At 55.3% G+C, this 26,912-nt stretch overlaps 1 protein-coding gene across 1 annotated transcript in view; it reads left to right on the top strand.

Moving 5' to 3' along the window:
- ENG (endoglin) overlaps nucleotides 1–26,770 on the top strand; it is a 30,665-nt gene extending 3,895 nt beyond the window's left edge. The window contains exons 2-15 of the mRNA XM_078436456.2: nucleotides 4,748–4,890; nucleotides 13,544–13,684; nucleotides 16,287–16,452; nucleotides 17,125–17,290; nucleotides 17,572–17,698; nucleotides 18,114–18,288; nucleotides 18,523–18,665; nucleotides 21,756–21,893; nucleotides 22,116–22,154; nucleotides 22,678–22,794; nucleotides 23,071–23,322; nucleotides 24,630–24,684; nucleotides 25,760–25,861; nucleotides 25,991–26,770. Of these exons, the coding sequence (XP_078292582.2) occupies nucleotides 4,748–4,890; nucleotides 13,544–13,684; nucleotides 16,287–16,452; nucleotides 17,125–17,290; nucleotides 17,572–17,698; nucleotides 18,114–18,288; nucleotides 18,523–18,665; nucleotides 21,756–21,893; nucleotides 22,116–22,154; nucleotides 22,678–22,794; nucleotides 23,071–23,322; nucleotides 24,630–24,684; nucleotides 25,760–25,861; nucleotides 25,991–26,115 (1,889 nt within the window). The 3' untranslated portion in view covers nucleotides 26,116–26,770. The remainder of the gene's footprint in view (nucleotides 1–4,747; nucleotides 4,891–13,543; nucleotides 13,685–16,286; nucleotides 16,453–17,124; nucleotides 17,291–17,571; nucleotides 17,699–18,113; nucleotides 18,289–18,522; nucleotides 18,666–21,755; nucleotides 21,894–22,115; nucleotides 22,155–22,677; nucleotides 22,795–23,070; nucleotides 23,323–24,629; nucleotides 24,685–25,759; nucleotides 25,862–25,990) is intronic.
- The last annotated feature ends 142 nt before the right edge of the window (nucleotides 26,771–26,912 follow it).

Below are 26,912 nucleotides of genomic sequence, written 5' to 3'. Positions count from 1 at the left end.
AGGTTTTTAAAGAGCAATTTAGTTATATATTCACTTCGGGCTCCTCCTTAAAGAAAATAGATAAGGGGAAAAAAATCACTTCCCGAGTTCTTTTATTAATGTAGGCGTTGTTAACGTGCTGGCGGGTTGCTTACTAGTTTTTGTCTAGCTTGTTAAGGTAATTTTCATGCAAACGAATCAACACTTGGGAGTCTTGGTTACCCTTCTTATGCCCCAGAAGGTTTCTATGTTGTCATGTAGACTCCATAACCACCCCATCGTGTTTCCAGAATGTTCTTCCCCTTAAATGTGCCATCCCGTCGTTTGGTGAATCTCATTGCTGAATATTTAGGTGGTTTCCCCTTGGAGGCTGGTTATGAATACCACCGCCGTGCACGTTTTTGGTACATGCACCTCTTCCTGTATTTTGGAGTATTTCACTTGGATAGAGTCCCAGAGGCGAGGATGCTGGGATTCGAGGCCCATGTTGGGTGGCTGGGATCAAAGAGTGTTTCCGAAGTGTGGACAAGCCTACACTGAGGGTTGGGACAGAGATGGGACTCGGAGCCCTGTGCTGCCTACCACCTGTGCGGGGATCTGGGGTTCTCTGGAGAGGGGGCTAGTGACGCAGGACAGAGACCACAAATATCCATCCCTTAGAGCCTGCACTCCAGCACAGCTTCCCATCTGCCGGGAGGCAAAAGAGATGTGTGAGCCAGGTGTCAGAGGACGAGACCCTGGGGACATGACCGTGGAGATTCTCTGTCATCTCAGCCAGACAGACAGTGACACTAAGATCCAGCTCCGGCCCCAGCTTTGGGACATCAGCCCCGGAGCCTGAAGAGGACCATCATCTGGGGTGGAGGTGACTTGATCCCTGGGACAGGGACAGGGGTGAAGGGACAGATGTGACTGCTGACATTGACTCAACACTCACTCTGTGCCAGACGCTGAACTATGCCTGATCTGTCCCATCAGACTCAAACTTCACAGAAGCCCAAAGAAGCAGACACTCCTGTCGCCCCCATTTGACAGCGGACGAGACTGGGGAACAGGCAAGTGGAGAGATCTGCTCATGCGACCGCCCAGAAATGAGCAGCTGGAGCTTGAGCCTTGGGTCTAACCACTGTGCGATACTGCCTGAGAGGAGGGGAGATTTGGTTCCCTTCCTGGCCTTACACTGACCCATCCAGCGAGAGTGTAACCAGATCGGTCCCGTCACAAAAGGGCTCTGAGAGTTGAATAGAAGTCGACCAAGAGGTCAAGTAAGGGAAGACCCTTGGTCTGGGAAAGAGCACGGCTGATGCAGGGAACGAGGTGTATTTGGAGGAAAAGCTCACGTCTCCCCAGCGGGCATAAATAATCATGAGAGCAGTTGCCCAGTCTTGAGCAACCCAGCGCATCAGGAGCCCGCTTAGCGGGCAGGCGTCCTCTGACCAACTTTCTCAGCAAGTGGATGAGGAGGGTGTTGTGACTACCGTCATCCCCCGTTGTGAAGATGGTAACACTGAGGCACGGAAAGGAAGCTGGGAGCTGGCAGAATCGGGACCTGAACGTTGGCATGTATCCCATCCCTGCCCTTGTCAATTCCGTGGTAGGTTGTAGAGTGTGGACTTGACCCTGAGGGCGTTGAGCCACGGGAAAGACTGGAGAAGGGAGAAGGGAGCGTTGGGGCGTCACTGGGGGGTGGCTGGGCTGGAAGCTGGGGAATCTGTGAGGCTGTAATTGGACCCTGAAAGGAGCAAAGGGTGGATGGGTGACTGAGGAAGAGGAAAAGCCTGTCAATAAGGCTCTGCCCCAGTATTATGAAATAATCACAGCTAGTGTGTTCAGAGTGCTTACGGGGCACCAGGCTCTTCACACGGCTGGGAAGCGGGTGCTGAGTGCACGAGCCGGATCGCCCGGGGTACAAATACAGGGCTCTGACACTTAATAGCTGGGCCACCTCGGGCAAACTCTTGCACCTTGCGGATCTCATCTCCCCATGCGTCCTGTGGTTACAGTAACGGTACCCACCTCTAGGCCTGCTGCAAGGATCCAACGAATGAACTTCTGGGCAGCCTCGAAAGGGTCCTGGCTCTCAGTAAGCACGATGAAAGCTGTTTTGCAACCGGGGAAACCGAGGCTCAGAGAAGTTAGGCCTTCGCTCAAGGTGACCATCTTTTTTAAGGGGTAGAGCTGGGGTCTGACCCAGGCTGTCTGACTCTGGAGTTGCTTTTCTCGACCGTTATTATTCTCTGTGGCCTTTCGAGGTGCCGGGGTGGCCATCTGGAAAGCGCCGAGGTGGCTCTATGCTCATGGGTGGGGCGGAGGAGGAAGGGGACAGAGGTGGGAAAGTGGCTCCTGGGTCTCTCGCTCAGGCCGGGTCACCCAGGCCCCTAGTGGCGCCTCCTCCAAGCCGGGTCCTGGGAGGCCCTGGCGTTTCCCTTGGTGCCAGGGGATTGTTTTCAGCTCTGTCTGGGCCCGCCTCCGGCTCCGGGAGACAGGCCCGGGCGTCATACTCCCTCCTGTCTCCCCATTCTCGTCTGCGGGGTGGGGGAGCCAGGATTCGAAAAGGCCCCAAAATAAATGGACCTCTTATCTGATCTCCCAGCCTGGCCCGTTATCTGATCATTACATAATGGCCAGGCCTGTGGCCTCTCCCGCTGACGGCATGGAGGAGGTGGCCCCGGGTGGCCCGGCAATCCAGGAGGAACTGGGGTTCCTGGAAGTCTGGGGAGGGGGCAGGGAAAGTCCCAAGGAAAGGAGGAAGGCACCGCGTTAATCTGCAGGCCAGACCCCAGGTCACTGTGGGGAGAGGTGGGTCCAAGGCCCAGCCTGGTTAGCCACGTGCCGTGTGATCTGTGCACGTCCTGCCTCTCCGGGCCTCAGTCTTCCCATCTGTATAGGAAGGGTTTGGACCAAGTCTGTGTTTGCTGATAGGCAGTGGGAGAGAGAGCACTGAAGAGCACTGAGGGGCCTAGTGGGCCACCAGGGGGTGGGACAGCAGGAGGTGGGGTCAGCCCTCCCATCTGCTGGGGAGAGGGGGTCTGCTGGCCTGAGGCACCAGTGACCTCCCTGTCAGAGGTCCCTCACCTGCAGACTGCCCTTTCCACCTCACCCCAACCTCCTCATGCAGTTCGTTCCTCTCCAGTGACGGAAGTCACTCAAATAACTATAACCAAAAGAAGTGCCACATGCCCTGTCTCATGGAGTCTGCCCAACAACCTCTACGGGTTATGTGGGTTCTAATTATCGTTCCACAGACGAGGAAAATGAGGTCCAAAGTGGTGAAATCGTTACCAAAGCCACATAGCCAGTAAGTGCAGGCCAGAGATTCAAACCCAGGTCGGCCTGGCTCCAGGACCCTTGCCTTCAATCAAAATGTCATATGACGCTTGCGTTCTGATTCTTGCACACAGGACAGGGCCAGGGCAAGGACGTATAAGGTTGGGCCCCCATAACAGCCAAACGTCCTCGTCCTGAACTTCTCCTTCTCAACGTGCTGCCGGTGGATGGTGTTGCTGTGACCAGGGACGGCCATCTTGAGTCCTTCTCTTACCCCTGGGGGTCCTGAGCCCAGCAAGGCTGGCTTAGACAAAGACGGTCCAATAGCCTGGGATTCGGAAGAAGCCTCCCTAGCCCCCCTCCTCTGAGCTGGCGACGGCTGGACGTGCGGCCAGTCCCTCCGCGCCCATCTTTGATCTCCAAGAAAACAGGAAGTGAGCGCGACAAGATGGAGACACAAACTTCCAAACAGTCTCCCCTTCTCTGTCCTCCTTCCCTCCTCCGGAGCCCCCCCTTCCCCGGCACATTCCTTAGGACGAGGTGTAGGGGCCTCATTTCCTCTTCCTCCTCTGCTGGGTCAGGGTGAAATTCCATTCCCTTCCCTCAGGACCTGCGTTTCCGGGCGGCCCAGAGGCAGGCTCTGCGGCCCAGGCCTACTTCCCAGGGCCGCCCTCTGAACCTGGGCCGCCCTTCTGGCTCCCTCTGTCCCTCAGGGCCAGGAGACTCTCAGCCCTCCTTGCCTCGTTCCTCCCAGCCTCCTCGAGGCACGGGAGGGAAGGTTTTCCTCTCCTGATCTCGGGCCTTGTCTCCCTTTGGAGCGAGCCCGCCTGGAGGCTTGCGTGCATGTGTGAGCCCTTCCACATAGCAAGGGTCGCCTGATGTAGCAAATGAACATATAGGAGGCTCAGTTAAATTTGAATTTCAGGTAAACAATGAAAAAAATTTTAGTGGAAATATGTCCCGGGGTGCCTGGGTGGCTCAGTCGGTTAAGCGTCCAAGTCTTGATTTCGGCTCAGGTCATGATCTCATGATTCGTGAGTTCAAGCCCTGTATCGGGCTCTGTGCTGACAGCGCAGAGCCTGCTTGGGATTCTGTCTCCCTCTCTCTCTCTGACCCTCCCCTACTCACTCTCTGTCTCGAAAATAGATAAATAAACATTAAAAAAAAATAATAATATGTGTCCCATTTTATCATATTTAGGATATGCTTATACTTCTAAAACTTAATCATTTTTTAGTCAACTTTAACTGGGCATCCTGCATTTTCTCCGTCAACCCAACCCCTAGTAGCACTGTGAGCTCAGGCAAGAGACTTTTCCTTTCTGAGCCTTAGTTTCTCCATCTGTGGAACGGATATAATGACATCCACCTCGTAGGGTAGCTGCGAGAAGGTAATAAAGCCCTCAGCCGGTGCCAAGCACCCAGTAGGCATTCAGAGAGTGGGAACATTGTCACCACCTTATTCTTATCTGGGGCTCTCTCTGGCTCTGCTTCCCCAACAGGTCTTGCAGAAACTGTCCATTGTGACCTACAGCCTGTGGATGCCGAGGTGACATACGTCACGAGTCGGGTTCCCGAGGGCTGCGTGGCTCAGGTCCCCAATGCTACCCTTCAAGTCCACATTCTCTTCCTGGAGTCCTCAAGGGTAAGCGCCTGCTGGCAGGGCTGGGTGGGGCCCCAGAGAAAGGCCCGGGGCCAAGGGGATGAGGGGAGCCTTCCTTGCGGCTGTCCCTGGAGCAGTGGGTCACATCCTCACCAGGGCCCCTGCCAGGAGGGACACGTGGGCATCTCACAGGGTGGGTAAGGGATGACATTTCTGGGGCCAGCATCACAGAGGTCTGCTGGATGCCACAAGACCCAGGTGGGAAGGGGGGTTTGGCCACTGAGTGGAGAAGAACCACGTGAGCAGTGAGACGAACCAGGTGAGCCACCCCCTGTGCACCTGCAGCGGTGAGGATCTTGACGCTTCTCGGTGGACTGAGCTCCCCTCCGGGCAGCTTGGGCTTTGAGAAGGGCTTTCCCTCCGCGGAGTCCAAATCCCCCTCCCTGGAATGTCCCTCATTGAACATCTATGACCTGGCCAGGCAGCCCACAGAGATTGGACGGCCGGTGATGCCACCTTGGAGCCCAGCGTCCCTCCTGAGACCCCTCCTGAGGTCCAGCATTAGCTTAAGTCCCTCCTAATGATAATAACACACCGACCGAATGCTTACTACGCGCTAAACTCTGTGCCAGACTCTGTGTGAGGCTTCCTGTGTGCTAGGTACTGTTAGAGACCTACTAAGAGCCAGGACCTGAGTTCAACATCTTATGTGTGTTAAGCCTCCCAAGGGCCCATCTGTCAGAGTCTGTTATTACCCCCACGTTTCAGAGGAGGAAACAGGCCTGGAGAGGCAAAGCAACATGCCCCAGGCCACAGTTCACACTAGATTCTGGGAGCCCCCACGCTAGGCTGTCGCCTGGCTCCCCAGTTGGGTGTGCGTTCAGTGGGCATCTGGCCTGCCTGGCCTGGTAGCCACACCTGGCTGATGTGGCCTCAGGTCCTGAAAGCGATTTAGTGGTGTCAGCTCAGTGAACTTGCGGCCAAGCTGCCCCTGAAACTGTTAAGTTGCCCTGCATTTGTGTGGTGATAAGAGGGTGCCCAGACCACCAATATCGGGGGGGGCCTGCTCCCCACCGCCCTGCCTGCCACCGGGACTGTGGGCCTCGATAATCCCCAAGCCAAGATAGCGCCAAGCACATGTTATAGGGTTTTCGTAGCCATTGTAATTTTTTTCAAGTTTGGTGATGATATGGAAAATAAGATTGCCCTCTAGAAGTTCGTTTTGTTTGTTCTGATGATCAGGTCTCTGTACCTCCTCTGGGTGACTGGGCTCCCCCAACCCTAATCTTTCAACGAGGGGCCAGAGTCAGAGAAAAGCCCCCTGCCAAGTGCCCGGGTCTATGGGAAACAGATGTGTAGACAGTCAGCCAGGATCCGGGTGATTGGTGCTTTCTTGGGGAGGGCAGAGCAGGGCAGGGATACTCCAACTGCTGTGGGATTAGGCAGGGCTTCCTGGAGGAAGCAACAACACGAAGGATGGTCAGGAGCTCATGGAGCGAAGGAGGCGTTAGGGAAGAGCAGAGCAGAGTGAATGCACAGGCAGGTAAGGACCGTGGTTAGGGTCCAAATGTGGTTCGCCGTGGTGGGAGCTTGCTGTCCACCTTTGGGGCAGGGATGGGGGCGGGGGTGAGAAGGCCCTGTCACCATATTAAGGAGTTTGGTCTTTATCCCGTGGGCAGTGACAGTCATCGGAGGGTTTTTAGGGGTACGGTAGAATGTCAGGGTCACTCATGCCATCCTAGAGCTCACGGCAACAGAATCTCCCGTCACCCTCTGCCTCTTCCAGAAAACTCAGTCCCTGGGGCGTCTGGCTTTTAATCCAAGAAGCCACGCTGCAAGCTCCGGGACTGCCAGGCATGTCTGTCTGAGGGGGTGGTGGAGACAGCTGGGGCTCAGGAGACTGGCACTCCAGCCTTGGATGTCACTGACCAGCACCCCACACGGTGCCTGGACTGCAGAGGGGGCCCCTTCCCCTCACTCTCCAACACACACACCTATTTCTTACATGTTTGTGTCTTTCTTTTTGAGAGAGAGAGAGAGAGATAGAGAGACAGAATCCCAAGCAGGCTCCACGCTGTCAGCACAGAGCCCGACGTGGGGCTCGAACTCACGAACTGTGAGATCGTGACCTGAGTCAAAACCAAAAGTCAGATGCTTAATTGACTGAACCACCCAGGAGCCCCTCACACATATTTCTTGGGCTCAGGGACTCACCGAAGAATCAGAGTGTCAGGCTCTGGCCCAGGGCCTGACAGATTCCAAATAACTGCTGAGTGAATGAATGATTGAATGAATGAATGAATGAATGCACGCACTGCTGTGTGACCTTGATGCAACAGTGAAGCACGCGGGTTCTGGAACCAGTCTTCAGATTGAACTTCGGCTTCGCAGCTCAGGGCAGCACGGCCTCGGGCTACCTCTCTAAGGCCTTGGTTTTCCACGGGAAATACGGGGCCCATGACAGCACCTCTGGGGGCGGTGAGAATCCAGTGGGGTGGGGCAGGCAAATATTGAGTGCAGGCCTGCCCAGTAGCACTGCTTGTTGTTATAATGTCTTCTCTCTGGCCTCCGTGTCTCACCTGTAAAAATCTTGCCGGGCATGCTATGGTTTCCAGAATATCATCCCGTCAGTCAACTAAGTTGATCCCCAAAGGTTATTGCTACCAGGTGGCTGAGGTAGGGGCCGTGAATCCCACCAGACCCCATGCTGTGACCCAGAAGGCACCTTTCTCCCTGGGGAGGCCCCCAGGGATCGGGTCCTTGATAGCTGCCCCCCCCCCCCCCCCCGCCACCGCCCGACAACCAGCCATCCACAGGTGCCTGCTCTGTGGCCAGCCAGCGTTGGGCATTGATGGTGCAGAGAGAAAGCAGACGTGACCCCTGCCATCGAGCCAATCCCAAGCCAGGAGAGGCAGAGGTGGGCATCAGCACCCCGGGTGTTGAGTAATGGGATCGGCAACGAGGGGTACGTGGGGCTGTGGAGGGAAAGGGGCATTAGTGAAAGGCTCCTGGCGTCTAGCCAGACAGAGAGGGGGGGGTGAAGGGCATTGCAGGCAGAGGGCCCCACAGGAGCAAAGGCCTAGAGGCCAGAAACATGAGCTGGCAGGGGGCTGGGGGGGGGGGGGGCGGCTATCTCAGCAACCAGCCCGAGCCCTCCCGACCTGTGGCCGCCTTCTTCAAACCCTGGCACGCAGAAATGGCTGTCCCGTCCACCCCTGCGCAGCGTCTGAATCCTCAGACTTCCTGCGGGTGGACAGCCGATGAGCTGAGGGAGCCAAGCGGCTCGGGGAAGAGAGGTCTGCGGCAGACAGACAAGGGGGCCACTGGGCAGGGGCTCTATCTCACCGGGTCCCCGAAGGGCAGGCCGGAGCCTGGATTCCGGGAGGGGGCCCGGGGTCACATCCTGACCCGCGGAGACAGGAAACCGGCCTGGTGTCTCAGCGATTCCCGTCAGACCGACTGCACCGATCTGTCCTCCTAACAAACCCCAGGCAGCCAGGCAGAGCTGGGGCAGCCGCTGATTCACCCTACTTCTGGGCAAACCCGCGGAGCCAAAGACACCCCACCCACCCCCAAGCAGACGGAACCTGCTGGGCTCTTGCACTGACTCATTCCTGACCAGAGGGGCAGGCAAGGCTGCTCAGGCACGGAGAGAGAATGAGAGCGGGAGGCGCCCTGGGTTACCATCCTGAGAGGCTGTGAAGGGCCGTGGAGGGCAGTGTCACTCTCAGACTCGGGCAATGGGGACCCCTGTTCAGGCCCCACAATTAATGGCTCTTCTCTGGCCCTCTTCCAGTTGTGCTCCTCCCCCGGGATAGGGTAGCTGCAGGTCAAAGGGACGTGGAGCCTGTACCCGTCCCCCGAGTCCGTGCTCTGGGTACCCGGACTCCAGAATTCCCTGCCCTGTGTGTGCTGAGCCCCCTCCTGAGGCTGCATGGGGCTCTTTCCTGTCCCACCCTCCAGCGGGGGCACTGCGTGACTAGTAGAAGCCCCTCCAGACCTAAAAGATGGGCACAGTGGCTGTGTGTAGGGGGTGGCCATGGCAGAGCTTGGGCATTTGGGCTGCGTTGCCCACATCTGTACTCGTGAAGAGAAGGAGGTAAAAAGAAAGGAGGGCGGGCTGGAAGCCAGGGGCTCCCATTTGTAGTCGTAACCCAGGCCTTACAGATATTAGGGGCAAGTTTGGTGGAAAGGCACAGAATGGGCAGCAGCCAAACAGGCTGAGTGGGGATAGTCTGCTTTCTCACTGCTGTGTCCCCAGTGTCAAGTTCAGGGTCAGGCTGGAAGTAAATATTGGATGGATGGATGGATGGATGGATGGATGGGTGGGTGGGTGGGTGGTTGGATGGATGGGTGTGTGGATGGATAATGGAAAGAAGGAAGGAAGGAGAAATATACATGCACGTGAACATTTGTTGACTGACCATCCCAAGGGGTTCGTGGTGCCACTTGCTGTCCATCTCCGGTTGTTTAGGGGTGTTTGCCAAGCTCCTGGAGGAGAGAGTTGTGCCCCTTCAAGAGCCCAGAAGCCCCAGGCTGGGCTCAGCACTGGCCTCTCAGATTGGCAAATGAAACTGGGGAGGTGGGGAGAACATAGGCTGACCAGGGGCCCTCAGCTGCGGAAAGTAGTAGGTCTCTCCTGGGGCCGGGGGTGGGGGGGTCTGGAAACCCACTCTGTGTCCACCTGGCTAGAGACTGTGACTCCTGGAATGCCAAACACTGGGCCGCCCACCCCCACCCAAGATGGCAGGATGAAATCCAGCGGCCACACAATACTAGAATGTCGCTGAGCCCCACTCCTCACTACACAGAGGGGAAGAGCGAGGCCCAGAGACGAGATGCCACAGTGAGACGTAGCTAAGGCAATTCCAGCTACGTTGCCCACCTCTAATGCCAACCTCCCCAGCCCCAACCCATGGCACTCGGGATGGGCGGGCGAGGAGGAAAAGGCAGGTAATGAAAGCCATCCACTGCTGTGTATTTAGCTAGGCACTGGCCAGCACACTCTGGAAGCAGAATCTCACTGAACCCTCAACAAGTCTGCGAAGCGGGCGTATCGTTCAGCCGATTTTCCAGATCGGGAAATCGAGCCCCAGAGAAGAAGAGTGACTGCCCAGGGTCACAGGTGAACGCCTGAGCCCACATTTGAAATCAGACCAGTCTGGCTTTGACCCCCCTTCCCCGGCCACCCCGCTTGTACGTATCATCTGAGTCTGCCGGGCTGGACAGAGGGACGGCTGGCTCCAATCTGGCCGGCTCCAGTCTGGCCCTAGGAGGGTGGGGGCTGCAGGCAGCCCCAAGGCTCCGCTCCTAGAAGAATTGCTGGAAGCAGCTTTCTATAAGTGGCTACTAGTGTTCAGGGCCTCCTCACCGAAATCCCCCCTTCCCGCCACCAACCGCTGGGCCAACAATGGCATCTGTGGGACGCTGGCACAAAAATAGAAACTCGGTCTCCCGCCCACCCACTCGGGGAAGGGGCGGGGGTTGGCCCAGTTCGGAGCTGGGAGTGAGGGGCTGGCCGGCCTGCCCACATGAGGCTCTCCAGAATTCCCAGGATGTCATTCAGAAGACTGGGAACCTGGAGGTGGGGGGCAAGGCAGACCCCTTTCCTTTGCCTCTGGGCTCTGGGCTGGGAAGGAAGAGGGAAGTCCGTGTGCGTGTGAGGGACTGCAGGGATGAGTCAGGGCCACGGGATGGAAATGTTTGCTGTGGAAACCCGACCGGTTTTTTCTGGGAACCAGCTGACTTCGGCCAGGTCCGGGAGCTCCGAGACCCCAGGGAGCCCAGCTTTCCCGCCTCCCTGAGTTTCCACACCTCTCACTTGCCGTGTGGCCCTGGCCCGTGGCTCCCCCTCTTTGTGTCTCAGTCCCCAACTGTACAAGGAGGGACGTGGTGGTAACTGCGTGGTGGGTGGAGAGCTGAGTGTGTCGTGACAAATGTCCTGAAGTTTCAGTCTCTTAATGCCCTCACCCTGGGCATGACCCGACGCTGACCTCCACTTCTCTTTTTTCACTTCCTTTGTCCAGAACCCTACCTGGTATTTGTTCCCAACCCCGTCCTACCAAGTGGGGAGACTGAGGTACAGGGGAGCAGGTACGGTTGCCAAGCAGCGGCAAGAATGAGGGTTCCCAGGGCTCTTTCCTGCCAGCTCCGAGGGTGCCCTCCCAGCTTTTCTGTCGCCTGCCGCGCTCTCGGGCCGTGGATGCCCGGCAAGGGGCAGAGGACAGATCTCATCCCTGCGGATGAGCGTCTCCAAATCACGGGGCCCATCTCTCCGCTGTGTGCGGCCCCAAAGGTCACTCCCTCGGGTGAGGACAGACAGATGGGGCTAGACAGTGGTGTTGTACCCGTAAAATGGGAGAATAAATACCCGATTCTGCTTCACAAGAGCACATGTCACCTGCTCAGTACAGGGCCAGGCACAGGTTAAGTTGAACCATGTGAAATTACCGATAGTCAGTTGATCTGTCAACAGTTTCGTCTAGGTCAAGTTTGCCCGTTTAGAGGGTACAGTTGAACGGCGTTCAGTAGCTACACAGAGCTGTGCAAACAGATGTGATTACACACGCATTCAGGATAAGGAGGCGAGGGCAGGTCCGTTCTCAAAGATTCTGGCAGGTCGGCTGTACCGCGGAGGTGGGTCTCCCTTTGCTCTGGTTAATTTCAAGTAGTCTGCTAATTATACTTCAATTTTTAAATTAATTAATTAAACAACAATTTCAGATAGAGATCACAATCCTGGAACAAAATGTCAGTTCTGACATTTAGATTTGTATTTCATAGTTTCCCCAAATCTATTAAACCCAGCGTTTAACTTTTAAGGTGTTTAGAATGTATACCTATTTTTTTTAAGTTTTATTTAAGTAATCTCCACATCCAAAGTGAGGCTCGAATTCGCAGCCCCGAGATCAAGAGTCCCATTCTCCACTAAGCCAGGCACCCCTAGGGTGCATAAATATTTTACGAAATTGATTTTAAAAGATATTTCAAAAACCAAAATGTTATAAACCCTTTAGAAAACGCTAATTAAACGAGGGGTGCCTGGGTGGCTCATTCGGCGAAGCATCTGACTCTTGGTTTTGGCTCAGGTCGTGATCTCACGGTTCGTGAGTCCAAGCCCCTCATGGGGCTCTGTGGGGACAGCGCGGAGTCTGCTTGGGATTCTCTCTCTCTCCCTCTCTCTCCGCCCCTCCCCTGCTCACTCTCTCTCTCTCTCTCTCTCTCTCTCTCAATAAATCAACTATAGAAGAAAACACAAATCCAAAATGTGATCTTATAAATATTGCTGTATAAATTCGCATAAAAGTCGTGATTCAAAGATAGCCAACCTCAGTAGCTCACTAAAATGAAAGAGCTACTTGTGAAACGTTGAAAATGAAATCACATCGTTCGCTCTTTTGTTTTAAAGAGCAAAGTCACAAACAAAGAGTGACTACGGTGTCATTATTGACTGACGGAAATACTTCTGGGCAGATTTTTCCAGTGGCTGCAACACGCTCTCTGGCTCTGTGACATCAGCTGGGGAAATGGCCAGGAGATAATTGGAAGTGAAATCTAAAACTTTCCACTGATGTCTTCATCTTGAAATACCGCTCTCCCTTTTGATAAGTATGAAGAGGTTTAAGGGGTTAGGTTTTATCTCCGTGTAGAGACTGCCCGCTTTGGAGAGCGGCGGAGCTCATTTTCCAGGGAAGTGTTTCCATCCGTCTTTGTCCTCGTGAGTCCGTGGTGGGGCCCCCGAGGCACGTCCCTGCCTCGGTTTCAGCAGCCACCTGTTCACTGGCTCAGAAAGTCTTTGGGCAGGGCTGAGGGTGCTGCTCTTTCCATAGAAGCTTTGCCTTGGGGATCGCCGTGTCCTTTTTCTTCTTGGGAATAAGGAGGTATAGAAAAATGTGGGGCCGTACAGCGAGAGGCGAGGCCTGTCCAAGTGCGTATCCTAGCTCCATATTTAGTGCTGTGTGATCCTGGGCAAGTGACTTTACCTCTCTGTGCATTTCCTCATCTATTAAGTGAGAACAATGCTGCCTACCTCTTCAGGTTGTGAGTAGATCAGTCCGTATGCAAAACACAGAACGGTCCTGGCACATAGTAAGCACCACGTAAGTGTTAAACGTTGTTGTTGTCGTGGATGCGGTTGTGGTTACGAAAGCATCCTAACTGCATACACCACGGGAGATTAAAACTTTTCACGCAGTAGGTACCTCTCAAGACAAATGATTTCAACTTCCTCGTCTTCTAGCAAAAGGATGGCGTTCCATCCACAAAAATACGGGCATTTTAGTGCTTCAAGATAGTAAGGCAAACAGGAACACCGCAAGCTGGGAAGGGGCGGGTGCCTCAACATTGCTGCCTAGGAACAGAGAAGGGGCACAGGGCGCTCTCTAAGTCACACAGACGCTTGCAGGCCTGGTATACAGCAGGCGCTCAATAGAAACAACCACCTTCGATCTACTGGATAAAGTTCGGGCTTATTGCCTTTTTAAAAATCTCTTTGGATTTGATGAGACTAATCGCCTTCGTTCACTCAGCAAATATTACCTGAGCATCTCCCGAAGGCCGGGCGCGGCTCTGGGCGCTGGGAGACAGGGGCAGCCCGGTGGGGCAGGGAGAGGGGAGGGGAAGCTGACAGTGAGTCTTTACTACAGCCTGAGCAAGCCTGACTGCTGCGTGTGTCCCTCTTCTGCCCCCACCCTAGGCGGTGTCAGAGCTGGAGCTGAAAATCCAGAAGTCCACGCAAAATGGCACGTGGCCCCAAGAGGTGCTCCTGGTCCTCAGCGCGAACAAGAACGTGCTCCTGCGGTTACAGGCCCCAGGAATCCCACTCAACCTGGCCTTCGTGAGTGTGTTACCTCCAACCTGGGCGGAGGCCCCTGCTGTCCGTCTCTGTGGGCCGGGCTCCCCTGCCCCAGCAGCCCCGCTTCTGCTTTTCATTCTGACATTACTCACCGGGGCCCTGCCTGGCGAATCCCATGGGGCCCTGATGAGAGAGCCCAAAAGGCGGCAGGGTCTGGGGTAAAGATTCCAAACCCAGACGTGGGAGTCAGGGTGACGGGCAACCCCGGCCACCTCCAATCCTCCTGCATCACCTCTGTTTTCCCTTCTGTCCGGTGGCAGAATCGGATTCAGTGACATCCCGTAAAGTAATCTGGTCACTGTCTTTGAAGAAACTACAAGATCTGCTTGAAAACATTTGTGTACAAAGGAAAAGGAAACCTAACAATGTGTTAATAGTGGTTACGGCTGGGAAGTGGGATTGAGAGAGGTATTTATTTGTTCTTTATGCTTTGTTGAATTTGCAACATTTGCTCTCATGAACATGGCCTACACTGGAGAAAAAAATATGTTTTAAAAACTCGGGTTTTAAGTGTCAGGCACACCCACCAGAGAGGAGGTCAACTGGCTAGGACCCACAGCAAGGGGGGGTCAGGGCTGGAGGAGGTGGGGTGGCCTGTGGGCACTGCCTCCCCTACTGGAAGGCCCTGGGAGGTGGCCCCCAGATGGGAGCAGCTGCTGTTTACCGCCAGAGAAAGCAGAGGGCAGGGGTGGGGGTGGACAGCAAAGATAACAAGGAGGAGAGAGACACAGAAAGAAAAATGGAACTAGGCAGAGGCAGCATGTTGTGGGAGGGACAGACAGACACTCAGAGAAACCACAGAGAGAGGAGGAGGAGGGGAGCTGGGAACCCAGACAGACCCAGATCCAGGGCTGCCTGGGAGATGGGCCCAGAGACGAGAGCGGTTGGGGGTGGGGTGAAGCAGCCAGGCTGGCCCCAGGCACCAGAGGGAGAGGGCCAGCCTGAAAGCCCCGGGAGCCATGGACACCGATCAGGAGGGCAGAGCCCGAACGGCTCCATGTGGTACTTCCCTCTGTTCCCCGTGGGGTAAATCAAGGCCCCGTGGAGAGCCAGGCCTGCCAGGGTTCCTCCTCCCCGCCTTGACTTGCAGCCCCCCCACCCCTTCCCCTTCCCGTTCCTGGGCCCTGCAGGCGGGGCCCTGGGTGACGCAGGGAACACGAAAATGCACCCGCCTGGCAGGAAGGTCGCAGTAGTGGCTGGCTCCGGCCAGGCCAGGCCTTCCTCCCTGGAACTAAGAATACTCAGGATGGGGGTGGGGCACTGTCGGAGCTGCTGGCGTCCCAGCCACAGCTACCTGAGCGGGTGGAGGGACTCCCACCAGAGGGGCCGCAGCAGGGTTTGGGGCTCGGGCCTCTGGGTCTGACCCAGCACCAGGCAATTGACAAAGGCCTTGCCCTTTAATCCCTGTTACATGCCCATTTTACAGATGATGACCCTGAGAGTCAGACTGGGTAAAGGTCCCTCCTCTCCTCCAGCTCTAAACCACTGCCCCAGTCCTTCTATCATGGGGACTGGGATCCTCACCCGGGCACTCATCACTTCGTTCCCTCGTTTAAGTCCTGCTCCGTTCTAGGTGGACCATTCTGTGGTGTCTTGCCTACCCCCTCTGCCAGGCAGTCCCCCTTAGTATCTAGCCTGAAGCCCTTAAGGTGGTATTGTTCCAGAGCGATGCGCCTGGCTTTGAAGATGGAATGCAAAGGAACTCCTGAGTCTGGGGCCCCAGCAGCTTCCTCTGAATCCTTTTGGCTTCAACAGAACACCTCTTCCAGGAAGTCTTCCCTGCTTCCTTCCCCTGGCCCACCAGGGTCTCACCTGAGGCATGGGCAGTAGAGCAGTGAGGTGCTAGACGCCTCCAGATTCCCATCCCTGTCCCTCCAGAGACCTGTCTTGCTCCCTTGCGTCTATTAAATAACATCCTCTGTCTTCCGTTGTTTCAAATGACTTGAGGCATGACTGGCTTCTGGGCGGTAAGATCCCCCAGGGCAGGGACAGTCCCTTAGTCTTTCATTCCTTCCTTCATTCATTCATTCATTCATTCATTCATTCATTCATTTGCTCGTTTGTTTCTTCTTTCCTTCCTTGCTCCCTTCCCTCGGCACAAGGGGCACCTGCTATGTGCTAGGTATCTGGGTAAATCTGACACGTCAGGATCCCCGGTGCTGGGCCCAGGGCCTGGGCACAGAGTCAGATTAATGTTTCCCAGTGCCTACTATGTGTCTGGCACCATGCAGGGGTGGGCGAGGCAGACACTGTGCCTCACAGACCCTAGCCACATAATGTCACAAGGGTAGGTTGAATGAGTAAAACTATGGAAGGCGGGGGAGGTGGTGTTTGAATGAACAGGTGAATGAACACAGATGCGTGTCCATCCGGCACCCCAGGTATGGGAGGGAGATGGGACAGATCTCGCTCTGGGTCGGGGGCTAATTAGGGGGCTTGAGATCTATCAGCCTCGGGATTCTCAGCCCTGCCTCCTCCGGTTAACCAACTGGCTGCCTCCCCGAGTTACCTCCCAACCTCCTGAATGGAACAGAGGGGGCTCAGGCCCAGGAACAGCACTCTGAGCCTCCACGTGTCTTCCCAGGACCCCAAGATGGTCATCTTCCAAGGGCACCCAGGAATCAACACCACAAAGCTGCCACCCCTCACCACCAAGAGTCAGCTCCTCAACTGGGCAGATACAAAGGGCCCCATCGCATCTGTCGCTGAGCTGAACGACCCTGAAAGCATCCTCCTCCGTCTGGACCAAGGTCAGCTTCCCCCAGCAGCCTCTTTGGACTCAGGACTCAGCTCTGGAAAAAAATGTGAATTCCTCTGACCCGTTCCTCAGATGTGGACACTAAGTCTCCAAACTGGGATGTGATTTGCCCCAGGTCACATAGAGCAAGTCAGTGCTCTAAGGGGACGGTAATTTTTGACCTAGAAAGCAGCACGTTTACATTGTTTATTGTGCACCTACTATGTGTTCAGTCCTATGCTAGGCATCTGGGGAGTCTCTGCAGACGGACCCAGATCCTGCCATCCTGGAGCCAACACCGTGGTGGGGAGATGATTATAAACACATCCACAGATGAATACATTCCATAATTTCAGGTCATGGTAAATGCCGTAAGAAAGAAGAAAGTTAAAAAAAAAAAAAGGAAAGAGAGAAGAAAGTGAGGTGATGCGCTGGTCATTGCTGGGCTGCACCCCTAACATGAGCCATGGGTTCATGCCTTTATTACCCCTGTGTTGACAGATGAGGCAACGGGCCAGGGGATTTGCCCCAGGTCACCTGGCAGTAAGTGGTGGAGGGGAGACTTGGAACTCCGGTCCTCCCAGGCACCCCACTTCCTTGCTGCTCCACCCTGCCCACCCCACTTTTACTGTGTAGCGGTGCCAGGCTGCTCCAGAGAGGAACTGAGGTGAGCTTGTCCCCACAGCCCCAGGGTCACCGTCCTCCTGCAGTCTGGAACCCCTCATGGACATGGGCCACACGCTCGAATGGAAGCCGCTCACTCCGGCCTCTGTCCGGGGCTGTCGTTTGGAAGGTGTGCCTGGCCACAAGGAAGCACACATCGTGAGGGTCCTGCCAGGCACCCAGGACAGGTAAGCGTGCCTGACCCCGCCCCAGGCCCCGCCCGCATCAAGCCCCACCCCTGGCTAGTAACAGTATTGTTTCTGCCACCTTATCTCTGGGCCCCGCCCCTTATGGACCTGAGCCCCACCCACTTCCACGCCCATCCCGCGGACCTACAGAGACCAGGCGAAAGCCCTCAATCGCTGCCCACCAGACCCCAGGCCTGGTCCCCTCCTGGCCAGTCTCCATCAGGTCCCGCCCAACCCCGCATTCCTGCCCTGCGCTGACGCCGGGGTCTGTCTCCCTGTAGGCCCCGGACAGTGACCGTGAAGGTGGAACTGCGCTGTGCCTCGGGGGATCCGGACGCTGTGCTTATCCTGCAAGGGCCCCCCTACGTGTCCTGGCTCATCGACGCCAACCACAACATGCAGATCTGGGTGAGTCTTGTTCCGCGACCCAGACAGCCCTGCGCGGGCCTCGCAGGGGCTCTCCAAAGAGGGAACCCAAACTCCCCGCGTTAGCACCCCAGCCCTGAGCCTTCACACATCCACCTTCTTCCTCTGTGCAGTATCTGTTCTTCCTTCAGACCTCCACCCAGGTGGCACCTCCTCCGTGAAGCTTTCCATCATCCCCTCGGGAGGCCCCTACCCCAGCCCACAGGGTCAGGGAAGTTTCCTGGAGAAGTGAACCCCAAGCTGATGTGAAGGACAAACAGCAGCCAGGAGATGAGGGGAGGTGGCCCAGGCAGAGAGGAAACCGTAGGAGCAAAGGAGGGTGGCACTGAGGCCTGCCATAACCCTGGCTGCCAGGCTGCCCCCTGACTGCGGCTGTGGCTCCCTGCTCTCTTGTTAGACCACTGGGGAATACTCCTTCAAGATCTTTCCGGAGAAGAACATCCGCGGCTTCGTGCTCCCTGACACACCCCAAGGCCTGCTGGGGGAGGCCCGGAGACTCAACGCCAGCGTGGTGGCATCGTTCGTGGAGCTCCCGCTGGCCAGTGTCGTCTCGCTGCAGGCCCGCAGCTGCGGTGAGCACCCTCCTCCCTTCCCTCGCCCTCTCCCTGGATCAGTGGCCCCGGGACAGCGAAAGTGCCCCTGGCCGCTGTGTGAACGGGGCCACTGCGTCAGCCCAGGGGAGCCCTGTCTTCCTGTCCCCTGTCTTCCTTGTGCCCCGCCTGAGGACTGAGCGGCTAGTTGCCGAAGCGCTTGGTGCCTGGCGCACAGGGAGCGCTGACTGCCTGCCGGCCTCTGCTGCCCTGCAGATGGTGGGCTGCAGACCTCTCCCGCACCTGTCCACACCACCCCTCCCAAGGAGAGCTGCAACCAGGAGCTGCTCCTGTCCCTGATCCAGCCCAAGTGCTCCGAAGGCGTCATGACTCTGGTACTCAAGAAAGATCTCATCTCGGTAAGGGCATCCCCACCCCCCAGCCCCAGGGAGCAGAGCTGGTCGTTCCTTTAGGCCAAGAATCTTGGGGGTCCTGTGCGCCTGGGTGGCTCAGTAGGCTAACCGTCTGACTTCGGCGCGGGTCACGATCTCGCGGTTCGTGGGTTCGAGCCCCGCGACGGGCTCTGTGCTGACAGCTTAGAGCCTGGCGCCTGCTTCGGATTCTGGGTCTCCCTCTCTCTCTGCCCCGCCCCCACTCATGCTCTGTCTCTCTCTCTCTCTCTCTCTCAAAAACAAAACGTTTAAAAAAGCAGATAGTAGTCATCATTAATTAATCCTAAATGCAGGTTGAGCTGAGGGGTGATTTAATGGAATATTTTAAACAACATGATCTCCACCAGATTGAAGAACAAGGCACTTACTATAAAAATAACACTGGATTTTTTTTTTTTTTAAATGTGAAAAACCAGAAAAGAAAATCGCAGTCTTCCTGCCCAAAGACAGTGGCTACCAATATTTTAGTGTTTCTCAAACATGTTCTCTGTGGCTTTCTTACATGGTGAAACCCTGTCCAATGCACTTGTCTGTCTCCTGTTATATTCGCTTCATGTATTTTTAGAACTTTGACGAATGTACTTAATATCACTTTAATGAGTGCATATTCCGTCACTTTGACACGACATAATTAACCCTTCCTCCCTTGTCAGACATTTAGATTGCTTGCAGTTGTGCAACGTTATAGATGCGCGGAAAATATTGTGCATTCTTCACATAGGATTATTTTCTTGGGATAGATTTCCACATGAGTGAGATTTCTGGGTCAAAATGACTGAATATTCTGTTAAGTTTTGATACACGTTGCCAACCTACTTTCCAAAAGATTCTAGTTTTCACTGCTGATTTAGGGGAGCACTTTGACTCTCTCTCCAGACAATGATTTAAGGAAAAAAACAAAAACAACAAAAAAACACCTTTGCCAGAGCACCTGGCTGGCTCTGTTGGTGAGGCATGTGATTCTTGATCTTGGGGTCGTGAGTTGAAGCCCCACGCTGGGCATAGGGCTTCCTTAAAAAATAAAAATAAAATAGAATTTTAAAAATTCCAAAAACCTTTGCCAACGAGAGGTGGGACATGGTGTTCTTGTTTCAATGTTTAATTCTTTGATTAGTAGTATGGGCGTGGCTCCATGTGACCTAAAGTGCTTTATCAAGGTAGCTCAGTATTTTTCTTGATGATTTTTATATAAGCATTTTACATTTAAAAAGGGGAGGGGGGGCTTTGTCCATTATTCTTACTTGAAATAACCTTGTTCTAAATTTTGGCTACAGTGATTTTTGTGTCTTTGGACATTTTAAAGTTTTGGGTTTTTTTTTTTTTTTTTTAAGTTTCTTTTGAGAGAGTGCAAGCAGGGGAGGGGCAGAGAGAGGGAAGAGAATCCCAAGCAGGCTCTGTGCCGTCAGTGCAGAGCCCAATGTGGGGCTCAAACTCACAAACCGCGAGATCACGACCTGAGCCGAGATCATGACCTGAGCCACAATCAAGCTTAACCACCTGAGCCCCCAGGTGCCCCTGTTTTTGGACATTTAAAAACACTGGGCCATCCTAGCTGCCCATCTTCCCCTGTGGGATTTCTTCCAGCCTGAGGCAGGAAATCTTTGCCAGGGCCTCGACAAATCACCCATGTTCTCAGGGATTTTGAGAGTGACACTTAAATCTGTAGTTAGGTCCATGTGGAAATTTGGGGGGGCTGTGGGGTTCAGGGGCAATACGAATCGCCACCTGTCTGCTGCCCCGCTCTTCTCCCCCTCTGCCTCTGTCTGGCTGGCATTACTGCTGCCCAGCCCAAGGGGTCTGGATGAGTACACTGTAATCCATCAATCTTTGGAACGTTACATGACAATTCAAAAGAATGTGCTAGATCTAGAAATATAGAGAAATATATATTATGATTTATATCATGCTTACCAAACTAAGCTACAGGGTGGACAGTATGATGCCATTTGTTAAAAATACAAAAAAACAAAACCAAAAAAAAACCCACCTGCACATTTTCTGAGTACAGCATCCATGTAGAAGAAAATACAAAGAAAAGGGTCTGAACAGAATTACCCCAACACAGAGCGTCCTACCCTCTCATTGATTTATGAAATGTGGTCAGTGTGCAGAGTTTGAATTCCAGGCCTATGGGTCACTGCGGCTTGACCCAGAGTCATTTTTATTTGGTGGGCTATTATCTCCCAAGGTGGCTCTGGGCATCTGGGGGGCAGTAGCAGTCAGGAGTGGCATTCTGGAGGAGTAGACGTGAGTTAGTTGGATTCGGGTGCTCACTCAACTCACTCAACTCTAAGACTCCGAGATTCTTTGATCCTGCGAGTGTGACTGAAAAATTCTAAGATTGGTTCTTCTAAGAGAGGAGGTGGCGAACGTTGGTCCTCTGTGTTTCTATAAAGTGTTACTACCACACAGCCCATTCATTCACCTGTTTCTATAGCTGCTTTCAGGCTATGATGGCAAAGTTTGCTAATTACAACAGCGACCACATGGCCCACGGAATCTGTTTATTATCTGGCCCTTTATAGGAAAAATTTGGCAACCCCACGTCTAAGAGTCTAGGGTTCTGAGACTGGGTTATGCTGGTGGGATTACATGCCCCTGGGCTGTGGGCAATGATTTTATGTAGAACTCAAATTAATGTTTTAAATTTTAATAGTGCTGCATTTATTTAAGTACAAAAGTGAGTGTAGTTTGTTTTTTTTTTTTTAATGTTTACTTTGAGAGAGGGCATGTGTGCATGAGTAGGGGAGGGGCAGGGAGAGAGGGAGAGAGAGTCCCAAGCAGGCTCCACGCTCAGCACAGAGCCTGATACAGGGCTCGATCCCACAACCCTGGGATCATGACCTGAGCCAAAATCAAGAGTCAGATGCTTAACTGAGCCCCAGGAAAAGTCTTAAGACTTAAATGGTGTGGTGTAAGATTTAACAAAAATGAAGACGGGAGAAGCTGATTTGGGAGCCTTGGGTTACGTCAGTCCTTGGTGCTGGGGGTATGACGGGCAGGCGCCAGAGCCCCATGCCTCCTGACGGTGCCCCCCCTGCTCCAATCCTGGCCCAGACTCTGAGGTGCACCATCACAAGCCTGACCTTCTGGGACCCCAGCTGCCAGGCTGAGGACAGAGATGAACAGTTTGTCCTGCGCAGCACCTACTCCAGCTGTGGCACGAAAGTGACAGACAATGTGGTCAGTAATGAGGTAAGAACTAGGATGGGCAGGAAAGGTATCTGGGCCAGCTTAGCTGGTGCCTCCTTGACCTTCCAGGTTGAAGGGCCTTTGGGAGAGTGTGGTGTGGTGCTCAGTAGAAGACAAACTTAGCCATCGGTTGCCTCAGTCTTCCCATCCATTAAATGGGTGGTTTGGGTGGGAAAGTACCCTCTGGGGTACTTTGTGGCTCTGACCTTGGCTCTTTTCCTGCAGGTGGTCATCAACCTCTTGTCAAGTTCATCACCGCAACGGGTGAGATGGATGGTTACCATGCTAACCCATCTGGTTCAGGGTCCTGGCGCCCCTTCCTGGCCTGGGAGGGAGCAGGCTTCAGAAAACTCAGGCCCCGATCCTGGCAAGCCATGTTATCTTGAGCGTACCTCAGTCTCCCCCGGTACTGTTTAGGGTGACATTCTCAGTCTCTCCGGTCAGAGGATTCTAGTACATACTGGCTGTGTGGCCTTGTGCAAATTCACTAAGCTTTCTGGGCCCAGAAGTTATGTCTGTAACCAGGGGCGTAAGAACGGATCCCCCCCACGGGGGTGCCTGTGAACAGTCACCGAGCAGACATATGGGAAACCATTCACACAGGCCTGGCACAGGGCAAGTTCTTGATAAATATTAGCTTTGGTTTTTGTTTTTTTAAAGGGGACAATCAGGGTCAGGCAGCAACTTGGGACCATGGCTCCTACTCCCCCCCCACCCGCACCCCTTCCTTACCTTCCTAAGCCGGGTGCCTCCCAGACTGACCATCCCCCGCTCCTGTCTCCCACAGAAAAAGGTGCACTGCATCACCACGGAGGGCCTCTCCTTCCAGCTGGGCCTGTATCTCAGCCCGCACTTCCTCCAGGCCTCCAACACCATCGAGCTGGGGCAACAAGGCTTTGTGCAGGTACTGGCCTTGACCTCTCCACCTGCCCACTCCCGGGATCCTTCCTTTCCACCATTAGTACAGAGAAGGTGTGCGAGGAGGCAGCCAGCACGGTGCTTGGGGGGGGGGGGGGGGGGGGAAGACACCGGGTGGAAGGTCTTCTCCTCCTCGTTTGCTCCAGGCAGAACCAGGACTGTCCTTATCGCTGGGGTGGAGCTCCAGAGTGAATCTAGCTTATTCCACGAGGGCAAGGGTGAGTAACTGACCATGCCTCATCACTCTCACCTCCCCCTGCAGGTGAGCATGTCCCCGTCGATCCCTGAGCTCATGCTCCAGCTGGACAGCTGCCAGCTGGATTTGGGGCCTGACGCGGACACCGTGGAGCTCATCCAGAGCCAGGTAGCCAAGGGCAGCTGTGTAAGCCTGCTGTCCCCAGGCCCCGGTGGTGACATGCGCTTCAGCTTCCTCCTCCGTGGCTACATGGTGCCCACACCCACGACTGGCACCCTCAGCTGCACCATAACCCTGCGCCCGAGGACTTGGTCCCTGGTGAGTGGAGCCCGAGCCAAGCTCAGCTTCAAGGGTGGCTTCGGGCCCGGGATTTCCAGGAAGGGATGTGACAGCCCATGTTATGGGAGCAGCTGGCAAGGGGCAGAACCAGACTGGCGTGTGGCTTCTGGCTACCAAGGGTACGCTTTGTGCCACCCTGCTGCCGTCTGATGGCTTTGCTGTATCTCGGACATTAGTAGGATTTGCTGCCGCCCCCATCCATCCTTCATTCCTTTCTTCTATCCATCTCTCCATCAATCCTTCCATCTACTCCTCCTTCTACCATCCACCCATCTGTTCTTCCATCCATCCTTCTGTCTGGCCCTCCTTCCATCATCCATCATTCCATCCATCCATCCATTTGTCCTTCCACCAAGTCATCCACCCACCATCTGTCCTCCCATCTTTCCTTTCGTCCTTCCACCTATCCATCCTTCCTTTCTTCGGCCATTTTTCTTCCCTTTTGTTCCCTTCATCTTTCCACCATCCATCCTTCCAACAACCACTCATTCTTCCATCCATGCATCCTTCCAGCACCCGTCTATGTTCATCCATCCTGCCTTCCACCATCCCACCCAGTCATCCATTCATCAATTGACACTTCTCATCATCCCACCCAATCATTCATCCGTAGTCCTTCCACCATCCCAGCCAGACAGCAGCCTCCTACCATCCCACCCAGTCATCCATCAATCTACCCACCCAGACTTACCCCTCTCCCCATGTGGTACAGTCACCGATGCCACTACATTAAACAAATCTCAGCAGAGAGGGGTTAAGATAAAGGACACAAAATTCTGATTTTCTCTTTCACCGTCCAGTGGGGATCCCTGTTCTCAGGCACACAGCTCTGGACACACACACCCCCAGGCCCTGGCACACAGAAGGATCTCCAGGATTAGAAACCTCTCTGGTTATATGAAGCCAGGAAAGCCTCTGAGCCACTCCTGAGTGGGCCTCTCCACCCTAGATTCAGTGGGCATGGGCCTCTGGGCTGACCTGGCTCATTTCTCCCAGGTGTTGACAAGTGTCACAGATGCAGGCCAGAGTGACCCCACAATCCTCATGGGAGTCAGGAACCTCCCAGGGAACATCCCAGTAGCAGCAAAGGGCCATCCGCCCTCCCTCAGTACAGATCTCCCAGGACTTACCCAAAGGCTCCCAGCTAGAAAGTGGTGGGATGGGATCCACAGCCAAGGCCCCAGGGTGCGTTGTGACAGGCCAGGATCACAGAGCCAGGGAACAAGCCCTGAAGCTGCCTCCTGCAGACTGCGCCATTCATTCACCACTCTCTCTTCCTCCTCCAGGAAGTCCACAGGACTATTTCTATGCGTCTGAACATCGTCAGCCCTGGACTGCCTGGTGAGTCCCTCTAGGGTTCCGGGGGCTGAGGCCAGAGTAGGTAGGGCCTGCTGGATGGCCCAGAGGGGTGTGGCACAGACATGCAGAGAGGACCCCAGAAAGAGCAGCCCTGAGAGGAGGGCAGAAGGGTCCCCAGAAGCCTAGAGTAGGATCCATGCCACATCTTCTAGATAGAAAGTCTTTGCTCTTGACTACCCTGTGGACCAGATCCCAGGCATTTAGATCTTCCAAATGTCCATGGTTGCTAGCTGACCTTGCTGGGTATGTGTGTGTGGTGGGGGGTCCTAGAACCAAATGAGGCAGAAGGCACATTGGGATGGGGCTGGCCCCCCCCATGTGGAGGATGCTCCTTCAGCCCAGCACGCTCCAGGCTCCTTGTTAATTCCCTTTGGGCCCAGGCCCCCACCAGGCAGAGGAGGTCACTGACACTGGGGACAGAGGTCGGGGGGGGGGGGGGGGGGCACCTGCTTCCTTGCCACCCCACCTGGGCCAGGATGGAGCCCCCAACCCCAGCCCCAGCCCATACCAAGAGAGCAGGCCTAATTACCCCACTGCATAGATGGGAGCTTAAAGGTCCAAGAGGAGGCCCATAGTCACACAGGAGGCCAGAGTGTCGATGGAACGAGGCTTGGGAAAACCCAAGAACAGAGTGCCCTGGCCCATCACGACCGTAGTACGGGGCTCAGAGAGGCGCAGGGATTGACCCAAGGTCCCACAGTAAGGTGGGGCAGGCTCTGCACTCCCAGGCCTCACTCACTCTTGGCTCAGATTATACCATCTGTTCTCCCTAAAAACGCATCTCCATCAGCCCTGGAAGGCAGAGGCATGGACCAAAGGCCTGGCTGGGCCCTCTGGGTGAACGGTCAGAACAACCACGGCTTAGTGCCAGGCATGAGTATGATGAATCCATTTGCTAGATGAGGAGACGGAGGTTCAGAGAAGTCAGAGTCCGTGGCAGAGCTGGGGCTGACCTCCCCACCTCCCCAGATCTGTGCTCCTGGCCGGCACAACAGGGTAGGGGGCCAGGGAGGAGGCCACAGTGCTGATTGCGGCCACCCTTCCCTTGCGCGCATAGACAAAGGCCTCGTCCTGCCCGCCGTGCTGGGCATCACCTTTGGCGCCTTCCTTATCGGGGCCCTGCTCACCGCTGCACTCTGGTACATCTACTCGCACACGCGTGAGTATCCCAGGCCCCCGCCATGAGTGCTCAGGACCCCTCTACCACCATCACCTGGGGGAGCCCGGGGAAGCCTCTGGGGGAGCGGGGAGCCCCGGCCGGGGCCCTGACCTCCGCCCCTGCCCCCAGGTCCCCCCGGCAAGCGGGAGCCCGTGGTGGCGGTGGCCGCCCCGGCCTCCTCAGAAAGCAGTAGCACCAACCACAGCATCGGGAGCACCCAGAGCACCCCCTGCTCCACCAGCAGCATGGCGTAGTGCCCCGCCTGGAGACCTGGGGGCCCCCGAGCCAGCCCTCGCCCAGCAAGAGAGACTGAGCAGCCACCAGCTGGGAACCACTGGCCATGAACTTATCCCGGGACCCCAACCGCTGCACTCGACCAAGGATGGACCATGCCCTCTGCACCCACCCCTCCTGCCTCCCTCTCAGGGGCCTGCTGCCAGAGGGGGCACCAGCTTGGAACACCTTGGGGTCCCCCCACCCCACCGAACCTTCAAACCCAGTGGGCCTGGAGTACGGCCACCCAGGACCACGGAGAGAGAGACCACTGCCCTATAAGTCCACACTGTTGTAGAAACCAAGTCCCTGTAATTTTTAACCCGGATCCAGCACTTGGCGACCTGGGCTGGGTGGGAGGGGAGAAACAGACTCACCCAGGCCAGCTCAGAGCCACCCGGACCTGCTCCCAGCGGCCTCCACACCTGGGCTGGCACTACTCTGGCAAGGAAACGAGAAGCCTAGGGGTGCCCAGCCTGGGAACGGGGGAGCCTAGCTCCTCCCTGCAACTGTCACACGGAGACCCCCCCCCCCCCCCCGCCAAGGCAGGCAGGCATTAGATGGGGAGTGGCCCAACTGTCTGGCCTGGACCCACCCCCTGTATACTCACCACCAATAAATTAGACCATGAAATGAGTGCTGGGCTGGGCGAAGGGGTGGGAAACCTACAACGGGTGGGGAGGGGACAGCTCTGGGTTCCAATCCTGCACCTGCCACTTGACTGGCTGTGGGGCTAATGGGCGCATCCCATGGCTTTCAGCCAGCCACGGCTCCCTCA

This window comes from Panthera onca, chromosome D4, assembly GCF_046562875.1.
Source record: "Panthera onca isolate mPanOnc1 chromosome D4, mPanOnc1 haplotype 2, whole genome shotgun sequence".
NCBI classification, from domain to species: domain Eukaryota; kingdom Metazoa; phylum Chordata; class Mammalia; order Carnivora; family Felidae; genus Panthera; species Panthera onca.
Note: the sequence above shows the minus strand (reverse complement) of the source record. Positions and strands in the feature narration are given on the sequence as shown.